Source organism: Erythrolamprus reginae, chromosome 1, assembly GCF_031021105.1.
Source record: "Erythrolamprus reginae isolate rEryReg1 chromosome 1, rEryReg1.hap1, whole genome shotgun sequence".
Classification (NCBI taxonomy): Eukaryota; Metazoa; Chordata; class Lepidosauria; order Squamata; family Dipsadidae; genus Erythrolamprus; species Erythrolamprus reginae.
The window spans coordinates 257,786,087-257,810,385 of NC_091950.1; the positions used below are offsets into that span (position 1 = coordinate 257,786,087).

General features: G+C 39.5%; 1 protein-coding gene across 3 annotated transcripts in view; it reads right to left on the reverse strand.

Annotated features, from left to right (window-relative positions):
• Positions 1-307: 307 nt before the first annotated feature.
• MCPH1 (microcephalin 1) overlaps positions 308-24,299 on the reverse strand; it is a 163,458-nt gene continuing 139,466 nt past the window's right edge. For all 3 annotated transcript variants that reach the window (XM_070732872.1, XM_070732873.1, XM_070732874.1), the window contains 3 exons: positions 11,522-11,759; positions 9,366-9,459; positions 308-500 (listed from right to left, as the gene is read on the reverse strand). In XM_070732872.1, coding sequence (XP_070588973.1) covers positions 9,398-9,459; positions 11,522-11,759 — 300 coding nt within the window. In that variant the 3' untranslated portion in view covers positions 308-500; positions 9,366-9,397. The remainder of the gene's footprint in view (positions 501-9,365; positions 9,460-11,521; positions 11,760-24,299) is intronic.

Consider the following 24,299-nt stretch of genomic DNA (forward strand, 5'->3'; position numbering starts at 1 on the left):
AATTTTCAAATACCTTCCACCAGCCTGGTGCTTAGCAGATTTTGCCTATCCCTGTTGCTATCTGGGGATGATAGGAACAGTGTTCAATATATCTGGAGAATTTGAGTTGATAAAGGCACAGCTAAAAGGTTTGGATCACTGGTTTATTCCCTGAAAACTTTTTAAAAGTTTATGAACTTAACACTCACTACACAGTTCAGGCATTGATCAGATTGTGCTTGGTTTAGAGTTCCACTTCTAACTAAGGTAGTGAAAACAGAAGGCTTGCAACAGGGTGGCCAAAATGAAAGGGGTCAAGCACCGCATCTGTTTAAAATTTCCAGGCTTTATTCCGATAAGCATTTCCTGATTCATAAGCTAAATTGGCACTGAAAACTATCATAAAGACAAATAACTTCCATCCGGTGTGGTTCACGTGAATGTGGTTGAAACATCCTATTCCTCCTCATCCTTTGACGTTTTCAGGCAGGTACGGGGAACTTGAAGGCAATGGAGATTTACTGGAAAAAGATATAGTATTTTTGAGAATAGGCTAAATGGGGAAGTTATAACAGAACAAACCCACTGTGGAATTTTATGCATCTCATTCAGAAAATATTGCCTATACAATGCCTCCAGTGGACAAAATAAACTGCCTAATGCTAATACAACAACATGCAGATTCTTCTGTAGAGAGATCTATCTGTTGCAGTGATCATATTATAATAACCTGTGCAAATAAATGGGTTTCTGAATTTTCCATAACAATTCTTCTATGTTCTCAGAAAAAACTACTGTTAAATTCGATGATTTTCTACCACCAGTCCTCTCCCAATAATGTTATATGTAATCTTCAACTTACGACCATAATATCTGCCCCAAATTTTTAAAAATATTTTTATTATTTTTTTCATTTTTACAACATCACAATAATTTAACACAGGTCTATACCCATTTTCTTATACTGTGTCTTTTTGATAATGCATGTTACATTTTATATTTACATAATTCTTACTTTTCGACTTTTCACATTGCATCACGGTCCTTTAGTTTTGTTTCCAAACCTATTGTACCATTTAACCCAAATTTCATAATATTCTGAATTATTTAATCCCTTAATCTCCATTGTCATCCTGTTCATTTCTTCACATCTATACATTTCATCTATAATTATGTTTTCTGGTGGAGTTGATTTGTTTTTCCAGTATTGCACGTAAAATATCCTTGTGGCCATTATTATATGAATCATTAAATATTGTATTTTTTTAGGATATTGTTTTTTCTTTATTCTGAGCAGGAAACATTCTGGGGTAAATTCTATTTCCATATCTGTCATTTCCTGTAACCACTTACTGTGTATACCATTTTCCATAAAGCTTTTGCTTGGGACATGCCCACCACAAATGGAAAAAGGTGCCTAACAGCCCAAAATTTCTGTTGCTAAGTGAGAAATTTGTTAAGTGAATTTTGCCCCATTTTATGACTTATCTGGACACATTTGTTAAGCGAATCACTGCAGTTATTAAATTAATAATGTGATTGTTAAATGAATCTGGCTTCCCTATTGACTTTGCTTGTCAGAAGATTGCAAAAAGTGATCACATGACCCCAGGACACTGCAACCGTCATAAATGTGAATCAGTTGGCAAGCATCTGAATAAAAATCACGTGACCATAGGATGCTGCAACGGTCATAAATGTGAAAAATGATCATGTCACTTTTTTCAATGCCATTGTAACTTTAAATGGTCAACTGTTGTAAGTCGAGGGCTATCTGTATTTGATCAGAGGGTTTAGGGTAGCGATGGTGAACCTTTTCGACATCAAGTGACCAAATGGGTGCGCACCAGAGCTCTGGAAACTGGAAGCCCAGCTGGCCAGCCACTTGAGTCTTCTGGTTTCTGGTGCACGCATGCATGCTGGTCCACTGATCTTCGTGTGCACTAGAAACTCGGAGTGCGCATGCATGCGCCGGTCCAGTTGGCCAGTGGCATGCACGTGCCAGCCACCTGGTCCTAAAAGTGTTCTGGAGTGCCAGAAAACCAAAGACCAAGAGGTTTTTGGGTTTCTGAGGCACCGGCACACGCGGAGATCAGTTGGCTGGCTGCATGGCATGCTGGAAACCAGAAGAGCAACTGGTGATGCAGCATGTGCCCAAAGAGAGGGCTCTGTGTGCCACTTCTGGCACGTGTGCCATAGATTTCCCATCACAGGTTTAAGGAATCTAAAATGATGCTACATAAAAAAACCCTGTTTTATATGGCCATCCAGTTCACGAAAAACAACTCTGGGCGATGTGCAACAGTCCAATAAAACAGCCAACCTACAAAACATTATCTAAACCCATTAAAAATAATTAGAAGGCATTAAAAAAAAAAAACTAAAAAAAGGAAAACTAAACCAAAAAAGAAAATAACAGGCAGAGGAATATTAATAATAATAGAGCCAATTCACTAGTTCATCTGTCCCCTGGATCCTCAGACTGGCAAAACCGTTAAATGGTTCAGATAATTTTGGTAGTTTCCGCTGGCATTCATTCATGTAAGAATTTACATTTTTCCACTAAAAAAAAAAGAGAGGCTAAAATCCTATGCTTTAGGAAACCTACTACAAATGCTGCCTGGATTGGCACTAGAAGTTTACTAATTTTTTTATCTATCTGGAGGCCTCTGTGATGGAAAATGTATGTACAATACAGTAAATGGAATGTGAGTTTTATATTTATTTATTTATTTATTTATTTATTTATTTGTTTGTTTGTTTGTTTGTCAAACATGTACAAGATAGCAGGTAGAGATATTAATATTAACATGAACAAAGGAAATGAATGCAAATGTTTGTATACCTCTTTTCTTCCTCTTAGAAGGTAGAGTAATTTTACCAACAACCATTATCTGGCTGCTCATTAGTTTTACTAGTAACCACTGTGGTTAGTTAGTTGGTTTTAAAGACCCGTTTTGTAATGAAACAGACTCCACGGTAGTCTACAAAATTCAAATAGATTACACACGTTTGTGCAAATACTACTCTGTTATGTGCATGGATGAGTTGACATATTAATACAGTCTTCTAATAACAGTTCCACTTTTAAAAAATCCACAGTTGGAAACAGAAGATGAATACAAAACCTTCAACTTTTGCAATTTATTGTAGCAAATTACTAGGAAGCACCGAAATATTTACTATTGTCATAATGCTATACTTCATGTAAAACCAGAAGGTTGGGGGACATTTCTATTTTATTTAAGCAAAAATGTTAATAGATTCCCAATAGGAAGCTTCTTATTGGCCTGGAGTTATACAGATCAGGAATTTAATGGGGGCACTGGCTTGGAAATAATATGTGTAAAAACGATCTTGCCATAGTAGCTGAATACAAAGTGAATGATCAGCAATGTGATATGATGGCGAAAAAAAAAGGCAAATGCAATTTAGGATGAATCAATAAAGTATCATTTTCAAATCATAGGAGGTAGTAGTTCTATCTATCCTCATTACACTTTATTTTAAGTATTGTGCCCAGTTCTGGCTCCAGAAAGCAGGAGTGTCAAACTGGCGGCCCGCAGGCCAGATGTCCACCCCAGCTCCACAAATGGGAAAAACATCGCAAAATGTCATGTGATGGAAATGTGACACCATGCATTAAAGATTCAGGTGAATTGAAATAGGTTGCAAGAAAGACAATTGGTTTGGTTTATTGGATTTATATGCCGCCCCTCTCCGCAAACTCGGAGCGGCTCACAACAATAATAAAAAACAGTACAGTACACAATACCAAATCCAATGCCCACCCATCCAGTTCCAATTTAAATTAATAATCTCATAAAAAACAGTATACATAAAAAATAGGCACACAGTCAATCAATCAACAAAACAACATGGGCAAGGGGGAGGTGTTTTAGTTCCCCCATGCCTGACGGCAAAGGTGGGTCTTAAGGAGTTTACGAAAGGCAGGGAGGGTGGGGGCAATCCTAATCTCAGGGGGGAGCTGGTTCCAGAGGGTCGGGGCCCCCACAGAGAAGGCTCTTCCCCTGGGTCCCGCCAGACGACATTGTTTAGTCGACGGGACCCGGAGAAGGCCAACTCTGTGGGACCTAACCGGTCGCTGGGATTCGTGCGGCAGGAGGCGGTCCCGAAGATATTCTGGTCCGGTGCCATGAAGGGCTTTACAGGTCATAACCAACACTTTGAATTGTGACCGGAAACTGATCGGCAGCCAATGCAGACTGCGGAGTGTTGGAGTGATATGGGCATACTTGGAGAAGTCCATAATTGCTCTCGCAGCTGCATTCTGCACGATCTGAAGTTTCCGAACACTTTTCAAAGGTAGCCCCATGTAGAGAGCGTTACAGTAGTCGAGCCTCGAGGTGATGAGGGCATGAGTGACTGTGAGCAATGACTCCCGGTCCAAATAGGGCCGCAACTGGCGCACCAGGCGAACCTGGGCAAACGCCCCCCTCGCCACAGCTGAAAGGTGTTTTTCTAATGTGAGCTGTGGATCGAGGAGGACGCCCAAGTTGCGGACCCTCTCTGAGGGGGTCAATAATCCCCCCCCCAGGGTAATGGACGGACAGATAGAATTGTCCTTGGGAGGCAAAACCCACAGCCACTCCATCTTGTCTAGGTTGAGTTTGAGTTTGTTGACACCCATCCAGGCCCCAACAGCCTCCAGGCACCGGCACATCACTTCCACTGCTTCGTTGACTGGACATGGGGTGGAGATGTACAACTGGGTATCATCGGCATATTGATGATACCTCACCCCATGCCCTTGGATGATCTCACCCAGCGGTTTCATGTAGATATTAAATAGCAGGGGGGAGAGGACCGACCCCTGAGGCATCCCACAAGGGAGAAACCTCGGGGTCGACCTCTGGCCCCCCACTAACACCGACTGCGACCGACCGGAGAGGTAGGAGGAGAACCACTGAAGAACAGTGCCTCCCACTCCCAACCCCTCCAGCCGGCGCAGAAGGATACCATGGTCGATGGTATCGAAAGCCGCTGAGAGGTCAAGGAGCACCAGGACAGAGCACAAGCCCCTGTCCCGGGCCCGCCAGAGATCATCATCTGACCACGACAAAGGCAACACTTCTAAGCCCCTTAATCTCAGATCATTACTCAGTTGCTCAGAGAGGAATATCATATCGGGTGCGTGCCCACCCTCGTGAGTCGGACCCTGAACTACTTGAGTCAGGTCCATGTCTGTCATGGTGGCCATGAACTCCTGTGCCAGTCCAGAGGAACCGCCGAGCGACGGCAGATTGAAGTCTCCCAGGACGATAAGTCCGGGGAACTCCACTGCCAGCCTGGCCACCTCCTCGAGAAGCACAGGCAGGGCTGTTGACACGCAGCTGGGAGGCAGGTACGTGAGTAATTGTACCTGAGGAGGGTTGGAATCAATTTCATGGATCCAAAGGTGTTCTAAAAATCTCTTTTCTTCAAGGGCATTTCATACAATTTAAGTGAGACCTGAGGCTCTGCCCATGAAGTAAAATATAATTATAGCTGAATTAGGTTTGTTTTACTACGGACCTACAGGAATTGATTGACTTGGTACCTTCACATTCTTTCTCAAATTTTCCAAACTTAATTTCTTTTTGCCCATCAGACTATAGTGCTTTTAAAGGACACTTTCGTTTAATTAAACCTTTCCTATATATAATTAAAGTTTAATTTAATTAAATATTCCCTGTATGTCAAACTCTGTCCAATTTTGCTTACTGAATATTCAACCCACTACTAAATACAACGATCCAATGGCTGAAAATTTTATCAACATCTGAAATCAAGAACGTTTTATAGCTCAAGGTAGCTGGTGAACACTTTCTGAGTTTGGAAGCAAATAGGATTAGGCCTACAGAGTCCTTACACTGGAGGCATTTAGGGATACTGGTGGGTGCTCTTGGAATACAGCAAAGTATCCTGAAAGAAGGCAGGATTAAACCATTTTTTATGGTCTCAGGAAAATTACAGCCTGTCTGGAATCACTTAGGAAAATTACAATATGCTTGGAATCACCAGGACATGAGAGCTTCCTTTTTCTCGGCCAGTAGCTCTGCATCCTTTTCCAAAGATTTACTGATTCTGTGGTTAGATCCCATTGCTTTCCATTGAAGTCAAACATTTGAGCTGCAGATGAGCAATGTCAGGGCTCAGGGCCATAGTATGTTTCTCTATGGCAGAGATGAAAGGGCTTTTTGTATGGTTTAACTTCTACAACATTCAAAGGGATTACAGGTAATCCTTAATTTACAACCATAGTGGCCATTCAAAGATAACACCACTGAAAAAAAGTGCCCTATGATAGTTTTTTCACACCATTGACTATTGCAGCATCCCCTTATGTGATGGCTGCAGTGTTATCTGGCTGTTAACAATGATCTTTTGTTATCTTCTGACAAACAATGTCAACGGAAGAAAGCAGATTCACTCAATAGCTGCGTTACTAAGTTAACAACTGTAGTGATTCACTTCACGGTGGCAAGAAAGGTTGTAAAATGGGGAAAAAGTTACACAACTGTCTTGCTTAGGTTTGGAGAATAGTTTGACTCCCTCTTCTTTGTGGCTACCTCTGAGATATTGAAACACTGCTATCATGCCTCCCCTAGTTCGTCTTTCCATTAAGCTAGACATACCCAGTTCCTGCAACTGTTCTTCATATGTTTTAGCCTCCAGTCCCCTAATCATATTTGTTACTCTTCTCTGCATTCTTTCTATAGTCTCAACATCCTTTTTGCATTGCGGCGACCAAAACTGAATGCAATATTCCAAGTGTCAGTAAATTCTGACCAGCCATGAACACACGGAGAAAAGGATCTTGTTGGAAGCTAAAATCAGAGGCGGTTTTATGCATAAAACCTAAATTTGCAAAAGTTTCCTTAGCTGAAAGTACCAATGAACAGACATTAGTCTTCAAAATACCTTGTTGTAAATATCTTTATTGGCGTCCAACTGTAAAATGTGTTACATATGTGCTTTATAAAAATGAACAGCTTTCCCTAGAGATTCCCCTAAACACAATTTAAAATTTCATTTCTAGAGAATTTATGAGAAAATTATTTTGGAATGTTTGGTTACATAAATTAATGATGACAGGTTTTTGTGTGTAAAGTATTTATGAGAGCTAAAAGACCATGATAGAAAAACTTTTAAACTTAAGTTTAAAAAATACTACTTTGCTGTTTCACATGCCACTTTTTATTAAAATATTTCTATTTCAGACCATGATATATTGCTGCTTTGGCAGCAAGTTACTTAATAAAAGGGTTAATGTGTTTGTTGTCTAAAAGGATGGGCCCTAGTTTGTTAAGTAAGCAGACAAGATTTTCTGTTTATAAATATATATATTTTAAAAAATAGTCTGCTTCATCTATTATGTCTTCATATTTTATTGGCTTTGACTATTGGATCTATTTACTTTGTGTAAATAGCTTAGTATAACATCCAGTGAGATTAAAAAAAGTTCTTTAGGTTAAGTACAGTGGATGAAATCAAACATTATATGAGCAGTCTCTATCCACGTTGACATATAGTGGGGAAAAAAAGTATTTAGTCAGACACCAATTGTGCAACTCACTTAAAAAGATGAGAGAGGCCTGTAATTGACATCATAGGTAGACCTCAACCACGAGAGACAACATGAGAAAACACATCCAGAAAAATCACATTGTCTGATTTTTAAACGAATTCCTTTACAAATTATGGTGGAAAATAAGTATTTGCTCACCTACAAACAAGTAAGATTTCTGGCTCTCACAGACCTGTAACTTCTTTTTAAAGAGGTTCCTCTGTCCTCCACTCATTACCTGTAGTAATGGCACCTGTTTGAATTTGTTATCAGTATAAAAGACACCTGTCCAGAACCTCAAACCGTCACATTCCAAACTCCACTATGGTGAACACCAAAGAGCTGTCAAAGGACACCAGAAACAAAATTGTAGCCCTGCACCAGGCTGGGAAGACTGAATCAACTCTGGGAGCAATAATTAGAAAATGGAAGACATACAAGACCACCCGCAATCTCCCTTGATCTGGGACTACATGCAAGATCTCATCCCGCGGGGTCAAAACGATCATAAGAATGGTGAGCAAAAATCCCAGACCCACACGGCGGAACCTCGTGAATGACCTGCAGAGAACTGGGACCAATGTAACAAAGGCTACCATCAGCAACACACTACGCCACCAGGGACTCAAGATTCTGCAGTGCCAGACATGTCCCCCTGCTTAAGACTGTACATGTCCGGGCCCATCTGAAGTTTGCTAGAGAGCATTTGGATGATGCAGAAGAGTATTGGGAGAATGTCATATGATCAGATGAAACCAAAGTAGAACTGTTTGGTAGAAACACAACTCGTTGTGTTTGGAGGAGGAAGAATGCTGAGTTGCATCCAAAGAACACCATACCTACTGTGAAGCATGGGGGTGGCAACATCATGTTCTGGGGCTGTTTCTCTGCAAAGAGACCAGGACAACTGATCCGTGTACATGAAAGAATGAATGGGGCCATGTATTATGAGATTTTGAGTACAAACCACCTTCTATCAGCAGGGACACTGAAGATGAAACATGGCTGGATCTTTCAGCATGACAATGATCCCAAATACACCGCCAGGGCAACAAAGGAGTGGCTTTGTAAGAAGCATTTTAAGGTCCTGGAGTGGCCTAGCTTATAAAAAACTTTTGGAGTGAGTTGAAAGTCCGTGTTGCCCATCGACAGCCCCAAAACATCACTGCTCTTGAGGAGATCTGCATGGAGGAATGGGCCAACATACCAGCAACAGTGTGTGCCAACCTTGTGAGGACGTACAGAAAACGTTTGACCTCTGTCATTGCCAACAAAGGATATATAACAAAGTATTGAGATGAACTTTTGTTATTGACCAAATACTTATTTTCCACTATAATTTGCAAATAAATTCGTTAAAAATCAGACAATGTGATTTTCTGGATGTGTTTTCTCATGTTGTCTCTCATGGCTGAGGTCTACTTATGATGTCAATTACAGGCCTCTCTCATTTTTTAAGTGGGAGAACTTGCACAACTGGTGTCTGACTAAATACCTTCCCCCCTGTAGTTTCTGCTCTGGAAGTTAAGGAATCACAGGAGGAATGAGAATTGTCTCAAATTCTGGATCAGCTGACAAATTTTTATTAAATGTGCTAATTAGCACATGTTGACATGGCATTTTTTGCCTAGACCATGTTCTAGGTAGGACTGTGTGTAGATTTTAGAACTGTTGTTCCTTCCCTGTTCTAATATTTTCCTTTTTTGTTAGTTTTGTTTGTTTTTATAATACATACGTTTAGCTTTCAACCTATTCAACGCTCATAAAACCTGAAACACAACAGTACTAATTGTTCCATTTCTTTGATGAAACTCACATTTCATGGCATTAATTGATCCTTCATGAAGACTAAACTTTGTTCTGAAACAAATAGTTTTCAAGAGGGCAGATCTTGTACTGGGTGATTGAATCTGGAGAAGAGCAAGGAAGAATGTGATTTAGAATGGGCACTGAATCAATAGATTCACAACTTTTACAAGATCGTAGTTGCACTAATATTTAAAGTATTACTGCTTAATAACATCATCTTTGAAGCATTGGTTTCTGCTTTATTCAAACCAGAAAAAGATGGATTGCCGTTTTAAGTCTTCCTGTGGTTAAACCTGCTGGTTGAGCTTTCAACAGAACAGTTTAAGTCTAGACATTTCAATTTTAGCAATAAGTTGAGAAAAAAAGAACCCATGCTCCAAACTGTTAACACAGGAATGTCACCAGTCCAAAGCAGCTTTATCTGGAGATCTTTTCATTCAGGTGTAATTTATCTCAGGGTAACAAATAAGACTGAGGCCTTTTATGTCAGCTCACTCAAAGCCTCCTCTTAACCTTCTTTAGCACGTCCAAAAGCCCCAAGTGACACTCCTTCCTACCCCAAAGTTCTAAACATTCTTAGTAAATAATACTGCTTCACACATGGTTTTTCTTTCATTTGTAGATCAGGCAAAATTTGGTATGGATGTTTAAAGCTAAAACACAAGACTGATGATTAATTGAAAGTAGGCTTAGGTTCATCTTGCATGCTAATGAGTTCGGCTTGCATGTCAAAGGAGATCCCATATTCAAATAATAATTAGATCATGTAATCAGTTTCCTGTAAAAGCAACTCCATGGTTTTCTTGGCCATTCTTGGAAGTGCTGAACTTAAGTGGGGCATTTTACTTTGACAAGTTTGATCAAAATGCCCCTCTGGAGCAACTTTCTTTTCAAATGTGGTTTCACAGCAGCCATACCGCTAGAATGAAAATAGGGACTACTATGGTCATGCTTTCCTAGGATTGTAACTCCGTGGTGAGTTGGAAAAATGTGACTAGAAACCAAATCTTCACTGTCTCAGGGAGGGAAGCCATTGCAATCACTTGTCAGTCAGTGACAAGTGGAAGAGATGGTGCAGAATTTAGACCTATTTCTGCTCTAGATCCTTTGTACTCTCTTTCTTTCTCTTTCTCTGCCTAGAGAGGCTTTTGCCATGTGTTTCTCATGCTTCCTTGAACCATAAGTTGAAGGCAGTTACATGTTTACATTCTCTACATTCCTGCTCTGAGAATCTCCCTGGGAATCTCCTGCACTAATGCAACCTTGAGACAGAAGTCCTTTTCTCTCTCAGCGAAGTGGCCACTCAAACCAGCTTTGCTTCACTTGGACACTTTGCTCCAGGGCATTGAGGTGGACCAATTTTCAAGTCAAGGCAACATGTCAGATTTGAAGCATGGGAACATCTTGGACTGAAACGACCCTACTTGTTAAAATCTATGGGTGACATGGGAAACTCTAGAGTAAGTTTAAATTGTACAAGGAAAACTGATTATGGGAGCAGAGAATAATGTAATTAAAAAAACCTTATCCTCTATATCTACATACGACTTAATTGTATACATATACAGTATAATAATTGGCCACTGACATATGCTCAGTAGGGTTCACCCAACACTTCCCTTCTTTATCTGCCAATAGAGGCTTGAAATGTGCTGAAGGGGTGTGTGGAAAAAGGTGTAAAGGAAAGGGAATGTGAAGTTCAAGAAAAAAGTAGGGAAGGATTAAGCTACACTACAAAATGACAGATTTGCTTCTGCAACATTGGAAGCCACAAAATTTCTGGTGCACGGGACAAACAGGGCTGAGAATGGCAACAGATTTTACATGCTTCAGAGAGGGGCGGCATACAAATCTAATAAACTATAAACTATACTATGTTGGTTAATGTTGTAGAGGCCTATACATTGATTTTTGGAAACACAATCCTGAGATTAAGAAATTCCCACTCTTAGGAAAAAGGGAAAAAACTTCAAACATACCCCTCACCCCAAAATCTACTTTCCTGTATGCTATTAATCTTAGGAAACCTAAGATGACCCATTTTAAAGATCAATTATTTTGGAGAAAAAACAACCTTCTTTCAGAAAAAATGCAAAGATGTAAAAGTTATATTTTAGAACATATACAGGTTATATTTTAGAAAGTAAAAATGTGATCTCTTACCTATAATCCATTTTTCTGATAAACATAGCATATCCACATATTTTCCAACTTTGCACTGTCCAATGCAAATTTTAGCTTTACGGAGGGTTTTACATACTTTTCCTCCACAAAGCTGTACCAGCTCACAGAGCTTCTGATAGGGGGGCTGACTTGTGTGACATATGAACATTACCGGTTGATTGGCAAAGAGTTTTTGATACACTTTTTCTTTTAGAATATTGTGCTGAAATCGGGAAATCTGTTTGAAAAAGGGAAAATAAATAAGAAAGTGAATAAAAGCAATTTCACCACAGGATGAAGTATTTGCTTGTGGGAACATTTTTCTATATTTTACAATTTGATTACATTTTTCTATTAGAGTACCTGCTGTTTAAAATTTAATGTACAATTATAATAAATTATCAAATGTGACATCAAAAAAGATCAATAACATAGACTTTGTAATGTTAAATAATATCCGAATGTTTTTCATATTCAGAAATTATTACTTCTACTTTTGTTTTATTATTTATCTATTATATTGATAATAAAGCCAGATATGGCTTCTATTACACGAGTCAAAAAACATGTACAAGTCAAAAAGAGGGCGGGGAAAATATTTACTGACACCTCACATCCTGGACTTAAATTGTTTCAACTCTTACCCTCAAAATGACGCTAAAGAGCACTGCACACCATGAAAACTAAACACAAGAAAGAGTTTTCCCCCAAACACCATCACTCTACTAAACAAATAATTTGCTCACCATTGTCAAACTATTCGCTAAGACTGCATTACTATTACTATTAGTCTTCTAATCATTCCTATCACCCATCTCCTCCCACTTTTGACTGTATGACTGTAACTTGTTGCTTGTATCCTTATGATTTATATTAATATTGATTGTTTCCTGATTGCTTATTTGTACCTATGACAATCATTAAGTGTTGTACCTTATGATTCTAGACAAATGTACTGTATCTTTTCTTTTATGTACACTGAGAGCATATGTACCAATGACAAATTCTTTGTGGGTCCAATCACACTTGGTCAATAAAGAATTCTATTCTATTCTATTCTTCTATTCTTTCCTAAGGGCTTGAATTAATTTTATTTTTAAATGGTTATGCCTTTATTTTTTGTATAAACACAACTATATGGAAAGAAAACATCTAGTTGCATAATGAAACATTGCAGGCTCAACAGCCTTAATCTGAAACATACTCTTATTGCATCAAGCCATTTTCTGGGGTTGAAAAATATATTGAATCATAAACTCGCCAAGCAGGTTGGGTTCACACAGAGTACAGTGTTCCCTCAATTTTCGCGGGGGATGCGTTCCGAGACCGCCCGTGAAAGTCGAATTTCCGTGAAGTAGAGATGCGGAAGTAAATACACTATTTTTGGCTATGAACAGTATCACAAGCCTTCCCTTAACACTTTAAACTCGTAAATTACAATTTCCCATTCCCTTAGCAACCATTTAGATTATTACTCACCATGTTTATTTATTAAAGTTTATTAAAAACATATTTATTAAAGGTGGATGAAAGTTTGGCGCGTGCTATAGGGGAAAAAATTGCAAAGTATTTTTTAATTACGGTAATATTTTTGAAAAACCGTGGTATAGACTTTTCGCGAAGTTCAAACCCGCGAAAATCGAGGGAACACTGTATTAAACCACAAATAACTAAGATTTAAAATAACCAAGTTTCACAATAATTAAGTCTTGAAATAGGTAGTTTTAAAGCATGTTGCATAAGTACAATGGTTTCTTAGATTTCTTCTAGCTGTGAAATAATTTGTACTCAGTTACTACCAGTTTCTTGCTCCTTGGGGAATTTTTAAGCTCTAAGCAGGATTCTATGTTTCTTAACATAGAATAATGAAATGCACAATAACAGTTGAATTCCAGAAGGGCAGCCATCTCAAAGAGCAAACCTTTGTTTCAGTAAAGTTATATCTAGGTAAATGAGCAATGTGGCAGATTGGCATGTAAGAAATGGAATAAAAATCTGATGTTTGTTGAGATCAAACAATTTATTTTGATAGGAATGTTTGCATTTGCAAGCTTAAGCCATCAGATGTCTGGACCTAACAGGCCAGATGAAGGAGACTTTTATTATAAAGAGCATATTCAATGCCCATGATAATTAAGCAAAAATGAGATGATATAAGAATGGGATGGCAAGATCAAGCATACCTCCCAGAAAGGATGATGTATAAATAGCTAGTTATGCACAATTACTTTCCCTCATTACTCTTACTCATCCCTCATTAATATCAAGAGAGTGGTCTTTATTAAACCCACTAATTGATACAAGGGTTGGGCAAAGGCATGTGCAAATTTAAGAATAAATCAATTGAAATCAAGGGAACTAATCAATGGATAGATTTCAAGAGGATTAATGAGGGGGAGAGTAACTGGTTTCCACCCAATTACGGTATAAAAAGTTGTGATACAATTTCCCCTCATGTAGGCAACTGTGTGTTAAATCTAACTGTTCACCCTGGCATGTCTATTTTCCTAGTGTAAGAATTTTGTTTTTTTCAGACAGAAATTGGAATTATGTGAACCCTACTCCCAATCTAGCCGTCTAAAAAGATACAAGTTTATAGCATCAATTATTAGATCATGGCCCACAAATTTGTCTCTTCATATTTCAAGGGGTGGGGGGGGGGAAAGATAATGGCACTAACACCTAAGGGATCTGGTGACCAGGATGGAGTAGCCTTCCAGAAGCTAAGCAGGTCTGGCCTCTAGTTGGGTGACATATGGGAGCCAAATGTGACATGGCCTTATGCTCTTGGATAGAATAAAGGCAGGATATGAACTAGCAAAATGCTATCAGAATTCACAAAACAGGAAGTGAGTCAACTTTTTCAGGAGTCACAAGACTTGTTTACATTCAGTTATTGTGCAGCAAAGTAAAATAACTTGGAATTTGATATAAACTGTGAATAATATCATAAGATATGCTGTACTTCTTTTCCAAACAGGCAACACATAAATCTTTATAGCTTTATCTTGGCATTTTATGCATCCTAGCATATCAGTTAATGTACTGTATCTGACAGAGGAGAAACCCGAGTTCACATCAACATTTGACTGTTAAATAGTGGATGACTTTGGCTTTGTCACTGTCTCTTAAACCAACACAGGGTTATAATATTGGTTGTTCAGATAAAATGAAGAACCTCTCGCCAAGTGTACTAATATGTGCTTTTGGGGAAGAAACAAGATGTAAAAGCAACATTTAAAAAAAAGAGATTGTTGGCTTGTTGAGGGATTTCGTGGCTGTTCAAAGTTAAAACGGCACTGAAAAAAGTGGCTTATGACAATTTTTCACACTTATGGCGGCTGCAGCATCAATTTGGGTCTCAACTGTGGTCATAAAGGGAGGACTGTCTGTATAGTGAAACATAGAAACATCGAAGACTGACGGCAGAAAAAGATCTCATGGTCCATCTAGTCTGCCCTTATACTATTTCCTGTGTTTTATCTTAGGATGGATATATGTTTATCCCAGGCATGTTTAAATTCAGTTACTGTGGATTTACCAACCACATCTGCTGGAAGTTTGTTCCAAGGATCTACTACTCTTTCAGTGAAATAATATTTTCTCACGTTGCTTTCGATCTTTCCCCCAACTAACTTCAGATTGTGTCCCCTTGCTCTTGTGTTCACTTTCCTATTAAAAACACTTCCCTCCTGAACCTTATTTAACCCTTTAACATATTTAAATGTTTTGATCATGTCCCCCCTTTTCCTTCTGTCCTCCAGACTATACAGATTGAGTTCATTAAGTCTTTCCTGATACGTTTTATGCTTAAGACCTTCCACCATTCTTGTATCCCATCTTTGGACCTGTTCAATTTTGTCAATATCTTTTTGTAGGTGAGGTCTCCAGAACTGAACACAGTATTCCAAATGTGGTCTCACCAGCGCTCTATATAAGGGGATCACAATCTCCCTCTTCCTGCTTGTTATACCTCTATCTATGCAGCCAAGCATCCTACTTGCTTTTCCTACTGCCCAACCACACTGCTCACCCATTATGAGACTGTCAGAAATCACTACCCCTAAATCCTTCTCTTCTGAAGTTTTTGCTAACAGAGAACTGCCAATGCAATACTCAGAGTGAACAGATTGCCCATTTAAATTTGCAGCTGCTGTTTGGATATCAGAGTTTCCTTCTCCCCGTAAGACAGCTTTGGATGGGGAAGGGCAAAAGAACAGTCTCCGAGTCTGGAAAAAAATTGGGGCCTTGGGAAAGGGTGATTGGTTTCTGTAGAAATCTTGCAAGTCAAAAGAGAAACTTCTGTGGCCAATTAGGCTCACAAGCTATCTCTTCCCCATGCTGAGCCAAATATTCTGGCTCACATGTACTGTTTTTTAATGTTAGAAGTACTTCAGGATATATATGAGACAAACTTCTCATATAACCCAAAATAGCTTATTTATTTTATTTTGGTTTTTTTTACTAATATTTCATGCCACCCATTTAGGTTAACGAGTAAAGTCCAAATGAAGAATAACAATCTCCACGGGATATAAATCTAGCCTTACCATATCTAAAATTAATAATCAAACCCAATTTTAAAAGACCTTGTGCTAAAATTGTCCTGTCGTGGTTGATAGTGTGGAGCTCTAAAGTTTCTAATCTGAAGCTGATTAAAACTGACAAACTCTGTTTATGTTCAGATCCAGCGGAGCCTGCATTTGTTAGAAAGAGCCTAAATTAAGCTTTAACTTGATTGTAATCCTGCTGTTTTACACATTTGTGAGAGACATGATTTAAAGAATTTATTGTACTCCTGTTTGTTCAGCATTGTTCTTCAAAGCTTATAATTGCTGAGGCCATAAAGAAAAGCCATTCTATGCTCACTGTGGTTCCTATTATATTAAAAATGAGATTAAATTGACAAGAAAACTATAGGAAAAAAGCCTGCTATTTTATAGGTTTACAACAATCAAAACCAGTCAAAAATGAAAAGTTCAAACTGTGGAGGCCAAGTTATGTGTTATACTTTTAAATGTGTTATTTTATCTTATTACAACAAATAAAATTTGGGATTATGAATAGAAAATCTGAGGCTTGGGCTATTGAACTTTCCAAATGCAGTGTAAATAAGGGCTGATTTTGTATTTTTTTCACTTTGTACAGAAATCATTCAAATGTAAGCAATAATATATGTACTTGATTTTACAAAAGATCATACTGTAAAATCAGTGGGATGAGATCTGAATAATGTATTTAAATTTAGGACTGGATATTATATTAGCAGCAATTGTTTCATTGGAAAAATATGTGGAGAACTCTACATTTTCATGAAAATCTGCAGCTGGAAAGAAAGTTATCTTTGGTCCTTTCCATATCCTTCATTGGGCTTTCTTTTTCTGAAATCCACAGAAGCGTTTCCTCGGAGGTTCTGCCACCATCTATTCAAATGCATTTAAAAATAAGGCTCGCAAATATCCATAAAAATTCCTTGATGTAAGTCAGCGGCTCCCAACCTTTTGGGCACCGGAACTGGTTCCGTGGATCGGGCTTTACTTGTTGGCATGGCCCAATTTCTGGCATGCTGTCGATCGGTGCCAATCCACGGACCAGGAGTCAGGGATCCTTGATATCAATAATGGAAGGTAGTATGCAATGTTATTAGTATGCCTTTTTTTCATAAAAGGTAAAGATAAAGGTTTCCCCTGTCCAGTCATGTCTGATTTTAGGGGTGGTGCTCATCTCTATTCTTAGCTCAGGGAGCTAGTGTTGTGCAAAGAACTTCCATGGTATTTAGCCAGCATAACTATATGCCAAGATGCGTGGAGTGCTGTTATCTTCCCACCAAAGTGGAATCTATTGATCTACATCATTTCCATGCTTTCAAATTGGGCAGAAGCTGGGGTAGGTAATAGGAGCTCCCTCCATCATATGATGCTCAAGTCTTAAACCTGAGCTGTCAGCTTTCCAGTTGACAAGCTCAGTGTCTTTAACCGCTGAGCCATCGCACCCCCCCTTTTCTGCCCCATAAAAATTCATATAATTTGGGATTATTTCAGACATGCATACTGAGTAAGAGTATGCTTGGAACAAGAAACTAGAGCTCTCAAAGCTGATTGCACTTCAACATCCAGTCCAAAATAGAGAATCAATACTTCCTTGCACATATAGTTTATGTTTTGGAACTAAACGGTACAATTATATAGTGAAACCCAACAGGCTCCATCCACAAATGGAGGAATGCTTACTATTTTTTACAGGTTCCTTGTCTTATCTGTTGCCTAATAACTGAAGGAGTGGAAAATCCCAGCCAGCCTCTACCTTTAAGCAGTGGTGGGCTACTAGCCCGAATGCTAAATTGGGCTCACCGGCACGGCTCATGAGTGCTTGTGCAACCAGCGCGATTTTGCTTCTGCAGCTGTGGAAATAGCAAAATCGCACACAGAGTCGCAAGTGCGCCCGTGTTTTGGCATTCGTGGAAGCAAAAAACCTTGCCGAAACATGGGCGCACCTGAGGCTCCGTGCGTGATTTTGCTACCTCTACAGGTGCAGAAGCAAAATTGTGCTGGCTCTGCAAGCACTTATGAGCCATGGCGGTGAGCCCAATTTAGTGTTCCGGCTAGTAGCCCTCCACTGCATTTAAGGCAGAAAACCAAGTATCTCACAGGTCCTTGGATCCTCTTTCTTTCCAGCTTTATTTAAGCTTTGTTGGGTGCTCTTTTTAATGTTTTCCTTTCCCCTCCCTTTTATGAAAGAGATACGTTTGATGATTAGCATCCCAACTCACGTCATCTTGTGCCTTGTCGAATGCCTTTGTAGGCATTTTCTATGAGCCATATTTTAAAGAGGCCAAATGTTTAATCTCAGAGAGTTTAGATTAAGCCTTAGGACACATTGGGATTTACATTTTAATAGACATTTATAGGATATGATTGATAATTATGTGCCATCAAGTCATGCTTGACATTAGCAACCCCATAGAAACTTTTTCTCCTTTACAATCTATTCATGGCCTGGTTTCTCTTATCTTGATGTATTTCTCTCGCTCTCTAAACGGATTATTTATCTAATGTGTTTATTTGTTAGATTTTTATTCCATTTTTCATTCAGGAGTACAAGGGGCATACATAACATTTCCTTTCCTTCCAAATTTCCTCATCATCACCTTGTGATTTAAGTTGAATTGGAGCAAAGAGATGATGATGATGATGATTATTATTATTATTAATTAGATTTGTATGCCGCCCCTCTCCGTAGACTCCGTAGAGATGAACCAAAGACCTAGTAAACTTCCAAGGCTGAGGATGGACTTGAACCTGGTCTCCCCACTCCTTATCTAATACTTTGACCACTATACAGGTAGTCATCAACTTACAACATTTAGTGATTGTTTGAAGTTATAATGGCACGGAAGAAAAGTGACTTATGATAGATATCAATACTTATGACCATTTTAGCAACCCCATGGTCACATGATTAAAATTTGGATGCTTATCAACTGATATGCATTTATGACAATTGCAATCTCAGGGTCATATCATCACTTTTTGCAACCTTCTAACAAGAAAAGTCAACGGAGAAGCCAGATTCACTTTACACTGTGTTACATACTTTACAATAGCAGTGATTCACTTAACAACCGTGGCAAAAAGGTTGTAAAATGGGACAAAATGCTCTTAACAACTCTCTTGCTTAGCAATGGAAATTTTGAGTACAATTGTGGTTGTAAGTCGAGGACTACGTATAGTATTCTGACTTATATACAGAGGTGAATTTCAGCAGGTTATAACTGGAGAACCAGTAACAGAAATTTTGAGTAGTTCAGAGAACCAGTAAATACCACTTCTGGCTGGCCCCAGAGTGGGATGGTGGGAATGGAGATTTTGCAACATCTTTCCTGTGCTACTCCCTCACCATGTTCACCAAACCACATCCACAGAACAGGTAGTTTAAAAAATTGGATGTCACCACTGCCTGTATGCCACCATTGCCTCTAACAAATGTTAATAATGAATGAGTCATAGCTCAGCCAATTTGTCATGGGTTGCTTTTAAAAATCTTTTTTATGTTATACTAATGCATGTAAGTACCATGTCCTAAAACAGAGAGGGGGAAAAAGTAAAATGCTGACAATGTGACGTAAACACAGCTTTACAGATAAACCCTACTTCTCTCACACACTGATAAGAAAAGTTAATTTCTGCAATTGTCTGAAAAGCAGTGTTCCGTGGGAATTTTGTGAAAAGGTTTGGCAGATGAATCTGTTTTCTGGCAGATGTTCAAATTTATACTTGAGAACCATTTCTTTCTGCAGTGCAAACATGGTGTCCACCAGGAATAACACTGTACACCTCTGTTGAAAACATGTTTAAGACAGAGAGCAGATATGAAATTTATATTAAAGAAGCAAAAGTACATTAATTATCATTTAATGGTTAGTTATTTTATCCAATATGAAAGTTGCTGTTTTGGTTATAATGGTTGGTTGCATAGTTAGCCAGATATTTAGATTAGATTTGACGTCTTTGTCCACCTATCGAAGCCTTCCCCAGGAGGGGTAGGTGTTGTTTTGCAAGAAATGAGGCGTTTTCTGAAATAGCTGAATTGAATTACAATTGGAGCAGTGTTTTTTTCCTCTTTCATGCCCTGACCGAGAGCACGAATCTATTTCAGTTAGCATTTCTGTTAACCATGTAAAGGCTAAGTCGGGAGTCTCCAAATGCGGCAACTTTGAGACTTGACGACTTCTACTCCCAGAATTCTCCAGCCATTCCCTTGGCTGGAGAATTCTAGGAGTTGAAGTTTACTGGTTTTGAAGTTGCCACATTTGCTATGGATAATAAAGCATTACACTTATTTAAAATACAGTACCAAATACCATTTTCTTCTCTTGTCAAATAATAAATGTTTCCTAAAATATATTTTGTTTCTTTTTAAAAAGAATCTTTATCAATACCAACATTTATATTCTCTTGCACGCAGTGGGCTATTAATGCCTACAAAGATTACCCTGTTCAATCCATAAGTGTCACTTAAAACAGTTTCTAAAGTGTGTGTAGAATCATCGTGAATGTGTATGTGAAACATGGCTTCCATATAAATGCATATGAAACCTAGATCTGAGGAAATTCAAGGTGTAAGGATTCCTACACTTGAAATCAAGTTGTCCTAGGTTTTCTGCATTAAAGCACATTAAAGTAAAGCTGGCATTTGCAATTGACTGATGATGATTTTATCAATGCGTTCAGTGTTCAAGTGATGCTCCAGATATTTTGCGATTGTACCCAAGGCACTTATTTTTATTTATTAATAAAAATAAGTATCCTACTTTTATCCTATTTTTAGAAATAACTCAAAGCGACTAACATATCTAACACACCTATCTCCTACTATGCTTCCCTGAAAATATGACAGGGCCTTATATTTTTGAACCCCAAAATATATGATATGGGGGGGTATTATTTTGTGGGTGCAGTAGGTGGCAAGTGTAGGACTGGATATTCCATCACCGCTTTCTCCCTTCCTGTTCTTGGCGCCAGCTGTCACCATCTTGCGGAGCAACTCTGCAAGGCTTGTTGTGTCGTTGCATGCATGAACTGCAGGACTGCCGTGAGCTTCATCATATAGGACAACTGGGGTCCTGCTGCCGTTTGTGCATGCAACGGCACAAGCCTTGCAGAGTCTTACTCCACAAGGCAGCAGTGGTGGTGTGACAAGTCTCAGAGACTCATTTCTGGCAGTTGGGATGTGTCGAGCCATGAGACGTGTGTCCTTCCTGACACTTGTAGCTCCATCATGGTCCTCAGCATTGTATCCAGAGAAGCCCATTGTAAAAGAAAACTTCTCACAAGTTCAATGAAACTTTTCGAACTCACAAGAAATTTTCTTTTACAATGGACTTCTCTGGACACAACACCAAGAAATGCAATGGAGCTATCAGTGTCAGGCAGCATGTGCGTCTTTCAGTGAGGCACAATTTGGGGGTGGCAGGTCAGGTGGGGTGGGCTGCGAGACACATGACCTACCTGGGATTTGTATCTCTGTTACATTCCTAGATGTTGTGTCCACTGACCCTCCCCTGCCTCTGGCTATCTAGAGAAGCGGGAAGGGGAAGAAACTATCATGGGCTACCTGAGGAAGCTGAGCTGACAGTCAAACTTCTAGCCGGGCTCAATGACAGAAGCAGCTGGGCATGTGCTTCCTTGTTTCTTCCAAATGTGCCTCTCTCTCTCTCTCCCCTGGGGAGGGGGGGAAGTACTTAAGAGCACCTTTTGGCTGCATGCAAGAAATCTTTCTCCTCTTTTGTTCCAGGAGACTGAGTTTGGAAGAGAGAAACATTCCTTGCATGCAGCGTGTAGCCAAAAGGTTCCTGCCAAGAGATTGGGGGGGGGGGGGGGAGAGAAGGAAGGTGCTTTGCCTCAGGCACCTGTGATTCCTCCCATTTCACTCAAGAGCCAGAGGTGGGGGAGGATCAGTGGCATAACACTGAGGAATGGGTGGCTGTTCCTGAAGGGGATTCCCACGCACTACCCTCACCTGCATCTCCATCTGAAGAATACGGGAAGGGCAGGTAGAGGATGAGTGGCCCAAGCCAGCGGGCCAGTGAGGAAGGTGGGAGGCAGAGCCGAAGGGGAAGCGAGGCCGACCCACAACCCAGCGCTTTCTGGCTGACTTCTGCCACAATAATTCTATTTCTATTTGCAGTCATTATACAGTGATACCTTGTCTTACAAACTTAATTGGTTCCGGGACGAGGTTCTTAAGGTGAAAAGTTTGTAAGTCGAAACAATGTTTCCCATAGGAATCAATGGAAAAGTGATTAATGCGTGCAAGCCCAAAATTCACCCCTTTTGCCAGCTGAAGTGCCTGTTTTTGCACTGCTGGGATTCTCCTGAGGCTCTCCTCCATGGGAAACCCACCTCCGGACTTCTGTGTTTTTGCAATGCTGCAGGGAAATCCCAGCAGGGGAATCCCAGCATCGCAAAAACAAGCGCTTCACTGGCAACGGAAGTCTGGAGGTGGGATTTCCCAGTGAAGGGAGCATCAGTGAAATCGCAGCATTGCAAAAACACCGAAGTCCTCGAAACCTCACCTCCAGACCTCTGTGTTTTTGCGATGCTGCAATTTCACTGAGGCTCCCCTCGCTGGGAAACCCACCTCTGGACTTCCGTTGCCAGCGAAGCACTCGTTTTTGCACTGCTGGGATTCCCCTGCAGCATCACAAAAACATGGAAGTCCGGAAATCCCAGCAGTGCAAAAACGGGTGCTTCGCTGGCAACGGAAGTCTGGAGGTGGGATTTCCCAGTGAAGGGGGCATCAGTGAAATCGCAGCATTGCAAAAACACCGAAGTCCTCGAAACCTCACCTCCAGACCTCTGTGTTTTTGCGATGCTGCAATTTCACTGAGGCTCCCCTCGCTGGGAAACCCACCTCTGGACTTCCGTTGCCAGCGAAGCACTCATTTTTGCACTGCTGGGATTCCCCTGCAGCATCACAAAAACATGGAAGTCCGGAAATCCCAGCAGTGCAAAAACGGGTGCTTCGCTGGCAACGGAAGTCCAGAGGCAGGGCATCCCAGCAGCGGTGGTGGGTTTGTAAGGTGAAAATAGTTTGTAAGACGAGGCAAAAAAATCTTAAACCCCGGGTTTGTATCTCGAAAAGTTTGTATGATGAGGCGTTTGTAAGATGAGGTATCACTGTATTTTGTAATTTTCTAGAAGACCAATTATTAGAGCTGATAATGTTACCTAATTTGGGTAATGAAGTGTCTGTAAGAAAAAACCAAGGTCAGAGAGCATCAAGGACCGCTCAGTTCAATTACGGTATTCTTTTCTCATTTCTCTTGTTTAGTTCCTCACATCTAAACTACCAACTAATAAGGGGAATGATATTAATAAAATATCTGATTGTAAATAATAGAGTTTATAGCAGATGATACTTTGTGGATTCCAAAAGCTCCTAAAGATCCTTTTATGGAACTATTTAATTCCTTTTTCTTTCAGTGATGATTAGACTATTAATGAAGATTAGGCTATTACTGAAACTCTCCTTGAAGCAAAGAATTACAACTTATTACAGAGAGTCTCTACTGTATATTTTGACTGATAATAGCTTTCAGAAATTGCCTCTGTACAAAATGTACATCCTTTCCCATTCAAATAGAAATCCTTCTCCTTTGTTTTGTAGATAGGTAGTTTCACAATTTGTTGGATCACAGTAATGTATATTCTGTGTCTAAGTCTAATGTAATCTTTTTGTCTTTGCTATACTGAACATTATTTGCATCTTTACTAGTCAACCGAACGGAAATAATCTCTATTCCAGGAATAATAGTACATTAACAGAATCAAACAGATTCTGGCCAAAAAAATATCCAAAGATTTCTTTTCTAAACAATGCTGCTAGTTCAGCATAAATGGATATAATGTTAAGAGTTATTTTTTGTTTTATGAAACAAAAATGTGCATTAGATCTGTTCTATCTAAAACAATACACAATACACAAACATCCTTTATTTTTTAAATTTAAATGAGTTGCTATTAAGATATCCAGCAGCAGCTCAAAATGTGTCAAGCATCATTAGTGTTCCAGCTACCAGAATAATAGGCTCTACAGCAGAGATAGTGTTCAGCAAGTTCTGATCACTTCTAGAGAACTAGTAATGGAAATTTTGCATAGTTTGGAGAACCAGTAAATACCACCTCTGACTGGCCCCCACCTCCATCTGTTCTTTGCCTCCCGAGTCCCAGCTGATCTGGAGGAAATGGGGATTTTGCAGTAACTTTCCCCTGGAGAG